Genomic DNA, 12,415 nt, shown 5'->3' with positions numbered 1-12,415 from the left:
AAATCAATTGGTGAGAAGAATCTTTCTTCATTTTTCTATTTCTTCTCTCCCCATAAAAAGGCATCTGTTTCAAAAGCAGCATAAATAAGTTCATTTTATTAGAATTACATGGACTAGATTTAAAACATAACTATTTTGAATGTACAATAGGTCATTCGTTAAAAAGAAAGCCGTAATTTGATTCTACAAAGTGCCCAGATAGTTGGCTGGTATGATTTCATAGTATATTTAATGGCTGCATTCTCCAAAAAATAATTTGGGACACTGATTCTCAGTAGATGAGCATACCTCCCTATAGTGTACATTAGTCATGTGGGGGACATTTTTTTTTTTTTTTTTAATTCAAGTTAACATAGAGCATAGTCTTGGCTTTAGAGATAGAACCCAGTGACTCATCTCTTATGTATCACACCCAGTGCTCATCCCTAAAAGTGCCCTCCTCAATGCCCATGACCCATCTAGCCCTTCGGCTGTTCCCTCGTCTCAGTTATGGTAGGTATTGCTGCCGTGAACATGAGAGCACAGAGATCTTCTCAAGTTAGTGCTTTCTTTCCTTTGAATGTTCACCCAGAAGCAGAAATGCTAGACCACATGGTCGTTCTTCTTAAAACTTTTTGAGGAACTCCAAGCTGTTTTCCATAGTGGCTGCACTAATTTACACTCCCATCAACAGTGCAAAAGGGCTCCCTTTTCTCCATATCCTCTCACACTTGTCTTTTTGAGACCTTTGCATGTACATGTGGCCATCTGTAGGTCTCCTTTGAAAAAATACCTATTCAGGTCCTTTGCCCAATTTTTAATCAGATTGTTTTTTGATACTGAGTTGTAGGAGTTCCTTATATATTTTGGATATTAACCCCTCCTTACATAAATGATTTATAAATATTTTCTCCCATTCCAGCCATTGCCTTTGGTTTTGTTAATGGTTTCCTTTGCCGTGCAGAGGCTTAATTTAGTTTGATGTAGACCCACTTCATTTTTTCTTTTCTTTTTAATTTTGTTGTTCTTTATTTTTACTTTTGTTGCCTTTGCTTTTGATGTCAAATCCAAAAAAATCACTGCCAAGACCACCGTCAAGGCGCTTTTTTCTTAGGTTTTCTTCTAGGACTTTTACAGTTTCATTTTTTTTAAGTTTATTTTTATTTTGAGAGAGAAAGCGAGCAGGGGAGGGGAAGAGAGAGACGGAGAATCCCAAGGCTCTGTGCTGTCAACATGGAGGAGGCTAAGGCAGGGCTCAAACCCATGAACTATGAGATCATGATCTGAGCTGAAATCAAGAGTCAGATGTTAACCGTCTGAGCCACTGTGGCACCCTCATGCTTTCACATTTTACGTTTAAATTTTAAATACATTTTAAGTTAATTTTTTTGAGTGTTATAAGATAGGGGGCCAGTTCCATTCATTTGCATGTGGTTATCTAGTTTTTCCAACATCGTTTAACTGAGTAGGCTTGGATCCCCTGCTGAATATTAGTTGACTATACACGTGTGGGTTTATTTCTTGGTTCTCTATTCTGTTACACTGGTCCATGCGTTCTTATTCCAATACCACACTGTTTAATACTACAGCTTTGTAATATAGTTTGAAATCAGGACGTATGGTGCCTCTAGCTTTGTTCTTCTTTCTCAAGACTGCTTTAGATTTTAAAGCTGCTGCAATTAAAATGTTATATTTGTGTAGAATATACATATATATTACTGGAACAGAGTCTAAAAACATACAGGCCTGTAAGAAAACTTGGTATGTGATGGCTTAGAATAAAGACTTAACTGTTCAATAAATTATGTGGGAGCCAATACTCTTCTATATGGAAAAATTAGAATTCTATCTCTACCTTACAGCATATTCAAATACATTCTAGAGGGATTAAAGACCAAAACATAAAGGATGGCATTTTGTCACAAGAAAATATAGGAGAATGTCCTTATGACACCGCAAAGGAAACCATTAAAGAAAAGGTGGATAAGTCTGATTAAATCTCTATACTTGTGCTGAACCAAAGATGTCGTAATTTTTTTTAATACTAGAAATATACTAGAAGATGTTTGCAAGCTATGGAAGATTAGTATTCAGAATATATTTGTTAAAATCTGTATATGAGAAAAAGAAAAACCCAAAGAATCTAAGATAAAAATAGGTGAAGAATATGGATAGGCAATTAACAAGTATATCTGCAATGCTTTTATTACTTTATACATTATTATGCAAGTAATTATATATTTCAATATAAAACACTCTTTCCGTGTTGGGCATATAGCAGTAAAATAAGAAAAGTCCTTTTTTTTTTTTAAATTTTTTTTTTCAACGTTTATTTATTTTTGGGACAGAGATAGACAGAGCATGAACGGGGGAGGGGCAGAGACAGAGGGAGACACAGAATCGGAAACAGGCTCCAGGCTCCGAGCCATCAGCCCAGAGCCTGACACGGGGCTCGAACTCGTGGACCGCGAGATCGTGACCTGGCTGAAGTCGGACGCCTAACCGACTGCGCCACCCAGGCGCCCCAAGAAAAGTCCTTCTAATGGTCATTATATTCTAGTAAATATGTGTGAGTTTGGTTGTGTGGGGTGGAGGGGATGGATAGTGCAGAGGTATAAAAGAAAACTTGAGATATAGCAATGAGTGCTACAAGGTCATTAGACCACGATAATGTGATAAAAGTGTGAGAGCAATGAGAAGTTGAAAAGGTGGGAACACATTTGGCCAGAAACTTGAACAAAGAAATAGTCACCTGTCCAAAGACATAGTTAAGAGCATTTCTGTATCAGGGTTCACATGATATACATAATCAGTATTATCAATTAGATTTTCTCGAAGTAATATTTTCATTAAAAATAACTATGAATCCTAGCAAATATTATATGCATTATGGTTCTGGTTTTTATCCAAGCTTTAAATCTGTTTCAGATTTAAGAAGAAAGGAATCTGAAAAGAAATATCAACAGGATAATTCCAGAAAAGGATAGAGAATCCCAATATATTTTTCCACTAAAATTCATATTTGATAGTTGTATTAATTTTTTAAAATCTTTAGGGGTGCCTGGGTGGCTCAGTTGGTTAAGCATCAGACTCTGAGTTTTGCCTCAGGTCATTATCTCATTGTTCAGGAGTGCAAGGCCCACATTGGGACTGCACTGACAGAGAGGAGCCTGCTTGGGATTCTCTCTCTTCTCTGTCCCTTCCCTGCTCTCATGAGCTCTCTCTTTCAAAATAAATAATTTAAAACATTTTTTTAAAAATCTTTAACCGTTCAGGAAGAAATCACGTAAAATCTGGTGAGGAAATTATTAAACAGGTTTTTTATAGCCAAAATAATCTCGGATAAAACTGTACCTGAATATAATGTCGAAGAACATATAGGATTTCCCCATTTTTTGCTTTTTCAGACAATACTGGGTGAAATTTACCAAATGCTCTGGTACCCATTTCAGCATAGAGTATAATCACTGGTAAGTTCTCTTTGTTTGTAGGAAATTTATGATCTCCTTTAAATAGATAAGGTCTGGGCCTAAAATGAAAACAAAACACAAACTTTTAAAAAAGTCAAAGAACATATGGGAAATACATCATGACCTTTTATAATTTCTGCTTATCAAATAACTTGCAGATAAAATATACACATGTTTCGTGTGTGTGTGTGTGTGTGTGTGTATCACCAAAAAGAGTTTAAACTTCCTGTGGTAAATTTTCATTTACCACAGTTAACATAGTAACTACTATGGGAGAATTAAAAAATGTAAACAAAATATATCTGCAAAATAACTTTACTCATACACAAAACAATACACACATAAGACAGAATACAATATAAACATGCTGCATAATTTTATGGATATATGTCAATAACTGAGAAAGAATACATCTAATATATGAAATCAGAGGGAATCAATAGAAAGTGGCTTCTACTAAAGACAGAAAAGAAACCTGGTTAACCCGAAACTGAGTATTACGAATATTTTTAATGACGAAAGTTCACAATCTTTAAATAACAACATATAATGGCAATATATTTTTCAACGAAATAAAATCTATATTTTGTTCAATTAGAAGAGTATATAATTTTTCATAGCTCGTGTTTCCTGAAAATGGGTTCCGAATATTTAAAAAACAAAGGCACTATATCAAAGATTATCAGTACTTAATAACAACCCATTAAACCCGCAAGGATAATCAGAGAAATACTATAGTCCAGCCCTATCATAAACAGACTTTGATATCTTTTAATTTTCCAGGCACTATGCTAGATTTTTTGTACATATTACATTCTATCTTCCCAACAATTCCTGTAGATAGTTACTATCATTTACTTAATACTTTAAAGGTTTCTGAGGCTCAGACAAGTTAAATATCCACAGCAAGATCAAACAGAAAGCCAAATTTCAACTCTTATCCATAAATAGGAATCCTAAAGCCACATCTTTTAACAATTATATAGGTAGAAAGAAAAAAGAGATACTGAATAACAAAGGTGTTGAGAAGTAACATTTAATGAATTCAGATCTCTATAGCCTTTTAGTCATTTACTACCTTTACAACACAAATACAAAGAAAAGGGGAGAGGGAAAGGGGGTATGAATAACAAAGCTACAGCATGCTAGTGAAAAGGCTGTGGGTTTTGAAATTAGGCAGAATTGGATTCAAGTTCTAATTTAACTACTTACTAGCTATGTGTCCCTGCACCAGTGATTTGATCTCTCTTGGGCTTATTTCTTTATCTGCTCAAGAGGAGGAATTCTTGCTACCGCCTAGGTAGCTTTACCAAAAGGACTTGCAAATCATCTAGCAGAGCATGAAGCACATGTGTGATGCTCAAGAAATGATCATTTTTCTCTCCGTCTAGCAAACCTCCATTTACTTAAACTATCGACCAAGAGTACCATCAAAGATCCACAGAACATCCAACCAAGTGTTGGACGTTATACCACCATTAATGATGAAAGTAGGGGCTATTTATCTATATAGTTATGATTATATAATCTTATTTCCAAAAAGACATACAAGAACTTAATAGCACTGTTGATTATGGAGAGTTCTAGAAAACTGGAATAAATAAGAATCATATAATTTGCTGTATGTATATGTCGCATTATTCTAATTTTCAATGTTTAAACTTAATACATTGGGAACATGTCCTTTTAGTGTAAATAAACATAAAATGCATCAAAACAATAGAGACAAATACTACACTTAGATGAAAATACTGAATTGTTAGGTCATTTTCTATTGATTCCCTCAGGTTCCATACACTAGATACATATAGGATTCTTTTTCACTTATTGACATAACTATAAAATTTTACAGCATGTTTATATTACAATCTTATTATATGTTTATTATATTGTTTTGTATGTAAGGGAAGTTATTTTGTAGGCATATTTTCTTTACATTTTTTAATTCACCCACAGTAATTAACCTGCATAGTGTAAGAATGAAAATTCTCAATCAAAATTTAAAATGAAAATTGAATATTTTTATCAAGAAGTATAATCCTAGGGGTGCCTGGGTGGCTCAACTGGTTAAGCATCCGACTTTGGCTGAGGTCACAATCTCAGGTTTTGTGAGTTCAAGCCCTGTGTCGGGCTCTGTGCTGACAGCTTGGAGCCTGGAGCCTGCTTCAGATTCTGTCTGTCTGTCTCTCTCTCTGTGTCCCTCCCCTGCTCACACTCTCTCTCTCAAAAATAAACACTAGAAAAAAATTTTAAAAAGTATAATTTTAAATATGAAAAATTACAGAATATTCTATTACTTATTTGAGCTAAACAGAAATTGATAAAATCATCTAGTGATAACCATGGCCTGTTAGAGAAACATTTCTAAAATACTGATAAGAAATTTACAGACTTTCTACAACAAACTATGGTAAATAATTAATGTTTCAATTTTCTGGCATGGCTGGAAAATTGTACATGTATAAATTATACCTTCTAATAGAGAAATTCAAATTTCTATTTTGTTTAATTATTACAGAATAAGGCTTACCAATGAATATAAGTTTACTTTTACATTTTAAAAATGACTAAAATACTATGTTCCTGGTTATTAGCTTAACTTTCTTTAAATCCAAATCACTCAAGTGCTCAATAAATCTAACAGAATGAAAACTTTCCTCCAATTATTTGGCTTAAAGCATGTGAAATTTGTGGACTTCAGTATGGGGAATGGGGTTTACTTCAGGTGTATAAATGACCTGAGTTCAAGCATCTTTACACTGGTTTACAGAGGACTTTCACAGTATGTATGCACACTCATCAACATTCTTCTAATAAATTTCTTTTCAAGTTTTACACATTCATCTGTATTTATTAGCATTTAACATAAGATAGGATTTTACAAATATTACTGTTAATGTTTGGATATTTGAATTTTTTTTTTTAAGTTTATTTTTGAGACAGAGAGAGACAGAGCATGAACGGGGGAGGGGCAGAGAGAGAGGGAGACACAGAATGGGAAACAGGCTCCAGGCTCTGAGCCATCAGCCCAGAGCCCCATGTGGGGCTCGAACTCACGGACCGCGAGATCATGACCTGAGATGAAGTCGGACGCTTAACCGACTGAGCCACCCAGGCGCCCCAATGTTTGGATATTTGAAACCTGAAACGAAATCTTATCCCAAGAAGAGCTGAATTCACAACATCTCTTCTGCAACAGATGAAGACAGATGAATACACAAAACAAGAAAACGGAAGGAGTTGCTATTTTTCGTAGGATCCTATTAATAAACACAAAAAAATACTAAACCCACACTTCACATTTAAAAAGTAAAAAGGAATCAAACTAGATGAAATTATTAACATCATTTATTTTCACTGATACCTTGGAACTCAAATGGCACGAAGTCAAACGGACTGTCATGTAAAAAAACTGATTTTTATCAAATCAGTACTATAGAAGTACATTTCATAATTTATACAGGATACCTTATATTTTAATATTAGTCTGAAAGATAATTCTTTCAAATAATTTGCTATTGTTAGTAATTGGAAAGACTGCTAATGAAACAATGCTCGTAGATAAATCTTTAGGCTGAAAATAAAAACTAGAAGAAAGGGAACAGATTTCCCAGAGACAAAGATCTCCCGACTGTAGATCCCCCCCACCCCAAATTCATGTATGAATATGAAGACTGGAAAAATTTCATCTGAATATTAATCATGCAATTCCCTGTACTTCTGTGCCCGGAGAAGCCTTGGTTTAGGCCATGTATGAAGACTGACGCTGCAGCTACGAGGTGCAAGTTTAACAATTTTGGAACTGGAGCGACATGTGCCACTTTTAGGTTTAATGTATTTGGGAAAAGTGGGCCCAGTTCCACTGGGGATGGGGATTGCTTTTTTGACCCTTTTATCGTCCCCAGTGAATATGTGCAGTGCCAGCAAAGATCAGGTAGATATAAACTCCCTCGTACAGGTTGTAAGCGATGGAAGACCGATATTAGACTACATCCCACCTGTCCAAAAGAGGACATACTAGGCCCCTTGGGACTTATTCAGAGTTGGCTGAACCTGGAATCCTGCAGGCATGGCTGAGGCTAATCCTGCAGATGGACCTCATCCTGCCACTTGGAGTCCTGTTGACAGTAGCCTTAACTAAACACTTTAAGAGACAACAGAATCGTTCATAAAAATAGGAGTTTGGTCAAGAATTTGCCAGGCCAAGGGATGGATTGTTGGGAGAGGCACTCTGCCAGGGCCCTTGACTGTCCTTCTGGCTATGTCAAGACTGACAGGCCATTTCTCAGGGTTCGCAGCAAGTAACTTTGAGGGGTAGGTTAGCATCTCACTCTGGGACAAACAGCAGGTTGCTTACTGCTTGTTATAATCGATAAAGCTCCCCCAGCTCTGTGTCCTTCAGCTGCAACCTACCCACCGCTTGTGTAGTATTCTTGTGGGTCCATTTTCACCCCGGGGGTATGTGGAGCCAAGGGAACTGGTGCTAACCATATGCTAATGCATGGCCGTTGTGTCCATGAATAGTTCTTTGTTTCTGACCAAGAGCCTCCTGTCTTTGGCCAGAATCCATGAAACAGCCAGAGGCAAGCTTATCAGCTTGTAGGTAGGGCCAAATCAATTCCACAGCCTGAGAGAAGCTATTTATAGCATTAGGTTAACACACTTTTCTTTTTGTGAATCTTAGGCACATAATCCTTGGTTCAGGACACACTATCAATATTCATCCACAGTGGTTGTTTTCTTATTTAAGCAAATAACATACATATACATACATCTATATCTCTATCTATACACACACACATACACACACACATATATACACATACATATAAAGTATGTCGGTAACATACTTTTTCCCCTCTGTAGATGTTTCTCATCCCTAAATTTTCTTCAGTTTTCATTTTCTTTCATGTTTTCTGGGTTAGATTTTTAGTTTTTCTTTAAAGAAATGACTGATTAGTAACAACAGAAAAGGAAAAATTCTATTACCTTTGCATTCATGTTACTTTCTTTTGCCTTGAGCTAAACCCTTGGTTTATTTTTTCCATTTTTAAATCATAAAAACAAAAAATTAAAAACAGGAACTATGCTAAGTTAATTTCTGAGAGAGACAGAGTGAGGGAGGGGCAGAGAGAGAAGGAGAAAGAGAATCCTAAACAGGCTCCATTTCATCAGTGTGGAACCTGAGACGGGGCTCAATCCCACGAACCACGAGATCATGACCTGAGCCAAACCCAAGAGTCAGATGCTGAACTGACCAAGTCACCCAGGTGCCACACCGTTCTTTCCTATGTGGCATTTTTATCATCCCAATTTCAAAAAAACAAGAGACAAAAAACCTCCTTAATAGTTTTATTTCCCTGTTGGGGGCAGGGAGGAGAAAAATCATACTTACCTAGGATGCCAAGGATTCCTGTCACCTTCTCTCAAACACATAAGCACATTTTAATATAACATCTGTCAAATTCTAGGGCGGATCCACAGCACAGATCTTTGATCAGGAAGTAGGGAAAAAACAAATCATTCTACCTTTTTTTTGGCTAGTACATTGTTATGTTTTAAGTGGTAAGCAGCTTAACTTGACTCAGACTAAAAGAATGGGTCTAACACCGTGTGTATCTACTCAGACTGGCAGATGGGAAGCTGTGATTTATTCTCTCAGCATACAGCCCCAAAGAGGGGTGCCTCTGCTTTGCCGGTTGGTAGTCCCCCAACTGGCAGACCAGACAGGTAGGCCTCTGGCAACAGCCCAAGAGTCAGTATAAATGTACCAAATTTCATCAAGGGGTCAGAGGTAGGAGGACTGCCTTGAACTCTGCCCACTGAATGAACACATCTGCTGTTGGTGTTACATAGCTGGGGCCTGACTGAACAGCAGCAGCAGACTGCCGACATCACCAGTTTTGGAGCGCCTGGCAAGGGGGCTCAGTCGGTTAAGCGTCCGACTTCGGCTCAGGTCATGATCTCGCGGTTCATGGGTTCGAGCCCCACATCAGGCTCTGTGCTGACAGCTCAGAGCCTGGAGCCTGCTTCAGATTCTTTGTCTCTCTCTCTCTGCCCCTCCCCTGCTCACATGCTGTCTCTCTCTCTCAAACATTTAAAAAAAAAAAAAAAAAAAAAAAGATACAACCAGCTTTACCTTAGCTGAACAGACCAGTAACTTAGTCCAGGCATTAAGGAAAACCACTGTGGACTGAGAGTTCCACTGAGCCAAGAAACTTCACTTGAGGTAGTGGAATGGGGCACATGGTTTGTCCCCAAGGGCAGCTACCACTTTTTCATGTAAATCTAAGATCATGCTAAGTCATTACAACTATGCTCTTGAATATACCATTTTCAACTGACCAGAGAGACTTGTGGAGTCCATCTATCTCATTAGTCACTGAATCCTACTTGACCTATGCCAAAATGTAAACATCAGATGTCAGAGTCATAAGGCTTCCCTGGGTCAGGTCTTCAGGTTCAGTAAGAGCTCTTACTGAGCTGCTTTTGAAAAAGGGTTACACTTGATGGCTGAGTCAGGTAGGTGGCGCTGCTGTACTCGAAACTGCCTCTGGGAATTCCAGCAGCCACTCAGTTACTCAAGTTGGGATTGTAGTTCAACTTTCTCCCCCTGGGATTCTAGGTTATTCACCTGGGAACAGACAGTACATGTGGCAGTCCCCGAATGAGTATCTCCCTGGAGACTTCATGAGTATTCACTGTATAAACATATACAATATCAGTACCAGTTGCTATTCACTCATGGAAGCTACAACAATAAAACTTCACTGAATTGGTCTAGAGATCATTCTAAACTCTTGCCCATTGTGAACACCTTCGAAACCCCATCAGTTGAGTTTGGGTGCCTCTTCCTGGAGGAACACATATCAAGGAGTCGTGGCAGGGGCTACAGAAAGTTATCAGAAAACTGCTATCACCAAGCCAGGAACACAGAGAGTACAAAATGGCAGAGGGAGAGAGAGAGAGAAGCAGTAGGAAAAAAAAAAAAAAAAAGTGTCGAGCTTTTGTCTTCACCAAACCATGGGGACCTTGTCCTTCCTTTCCCGGAAAGCCATAGTCTGTCAACATCCTACCCTACTTCCAAAAATGGTCAAGAACTGGGGTGCCTGCGTGGCTCAGTCGGTTAAGCGTCCAACTTCAACTCAGGTCATGATCTCACAGTTCATGAGTTCAAGCCCTGCATTGGGCTCTGTGCTGATGGCTCAGAGCCTAGAGCCTGCTTTGGATTCTGTGTGTCCCTCTCTCTCTCTGCCCCTCCCCTCTGAAATATGGATCTAAATGGATAGATACTACACAAATAGAGGGTGTATGTTATAGCTGAGGGACACTAATTGGCGAACTACTATTTTATACCAAGCAGTAAAGAAGCGTGCTCTTCTTTCCAAAAGGAAAAAAAATCACTTCATTCCTCCAGGTTGCCTGCTGTAAACACAACCCTGAGAAATGGCTCGAGTAAAGAGCCACTTTCTACTCGTCAGACCAAGAACATGCAAGGACTCAGAGGGCCCACTGCAGATCGCCTCTCCCAAATGCTTGATGCTAATATTTTTCTTAATCTTAATTTAACTTTACGTTTAATATTTAAATATTGAGTATTTAAGAAAATTATAAAGTCAGTCATCAAAAATTAAGAATGTTGAAAGTTACCAAAAATTATGCTTAAAAATGTACTAGGAAAAGAAAAAAAATGCATGAGGGCTGACAATTTCCCAGTTAGTGTTATAAAGCTATAAAGGAATTGAAGATTCTGCCATTTGTGACAACAGAGACAGACCTAGTGGGTATTAAGTGAAATAAGAAAAAGACAAATACCATATGATTTCAGTTATATGTGGAATCTAAAAAACAAAAAAACCATAAACAGATTGATAAATACACAGAACAAACTGGGGGCCACAGGAGAAGAGTAGGGAGGATGGGCAAAATAGGTGAAGGGGATGAAGAGGTTCAAACTTCTAGTTATAAAATAAGTCAGTCGTGGAGATGAAAAGTACAGCAGAAGGAATATAGCCAATAATGTTATAATAACGCTGTGTGGTGACAGAAGGTAACCACATTTCTCATGGTGAGCACTGCATGATGGACAGAATTGTTAAATTACCACGTGGTGCACCTGAAGTTAAAAGACAATGTTGTATATCAACTATACTTAAATAATAAAAACAACAAAATTCAGTGCTGGGCCCTTAAAACACAGCACAGGGTACTTTCCACAGAAGCTAAGGGATCTAAAACTTGCATAAGAGTACTAAACACCTGGATCAAACTCCTTTGAGAAATAAGTGGCTGTATTTTTAAAAAGGAATTGGTAATTTCTATGGTAAACTTATTTTCAATGATATTTATATGTAAAAGAATAACAATTTACAAAAATAACATGGGAAGTTGTCTAATATACTATATGAAGCTAGAATGATTTTAAAAAAAAAAAGGTGGCATTAGCCTCAGTGGCTCAGTTGGTTGGGCACCTAACTCTGGATTTTAGCTTAGGTCATGATCCCAGGATCATGGAATTGAGCCCTGTGTTGGGCTCTGTGCTGCATGTGGAGCCTGCTGCTTAAGATTCTCTCTCTCTACCACTGCCCCTCTCTCCTGCTCGCTCTCTCCAAAAAATAAAAAGATGGCATTAATAATTTAAATAATAGCTAATCTAATATCATCTATTAAAAAAGCATGAATCTTAATGAAAATATAAGCAATCTTAAGAGAAATTAAGATAATCTCACACCATTAACAAATGCAAAGATGGCATAATATTTTAACATTTATTACCATAATACACAGTATGTCCAATGAGAAAAACTTTGTATTCATCTCAATAGATTAAAAAAATGTATATTTAAAAAAAATTTATTTTGAGAGAGCATGCATGCAAGAGAGACAGAGGGGGGAGAGAGGGAGAGGGAGAGGGAGAGGGAGAGGGAGAGAGAGGGAGAGAGAGAGAGGGAGAGAGAGAGAGGGAG

The 12,415-nt window shown here is 37.5% G+C and overlaps 1 protein-coding gene across 1 annotated transcript in view; it reads right to left on the bottom strand.

The window, feature by feature from the left end:
- The window catches only part of UGGT2 (UDP-glucose glycoprotein glucosyltransferase 2), a 204,828-nt gene that overhangs the window by 166,613 nt on the left and 25,800 nt on the right, over nt 1-12,415 (bottom strand). Inside the window, exon 5 of the mRNA XM_040487223.1 lies at nt 3,334-3,508. Within this exon, the coding sequence (XP_040343157.1) occupies nt 3,334-3,508 (175 nt within the window). The remainder of the gene's footprint in view (nt 1-3,333; nt 3,509-12,415) is intronic.

This window comes from Herpailurus yagouaroundi, unplaced genomic scaffold (assembly GCF_014898765.1).
Source record: "Herpailurus yagouaroundi ecotype Mexico unplaced genomic scaffold, PumYag 164, whole genome shotgun sequence".
Lineage (NCBI taxonomy): Eukaryota > Metazoa > Chordata > Mammalia > Carnivora > Felidae > Herpailurus > Herpailurus yagouaroundi.
The sequence above is the reverse complement of the archived record's forward strand: the minus strand, read 5'-3'. Positions and strand labels throughout refer to the sequence as shown.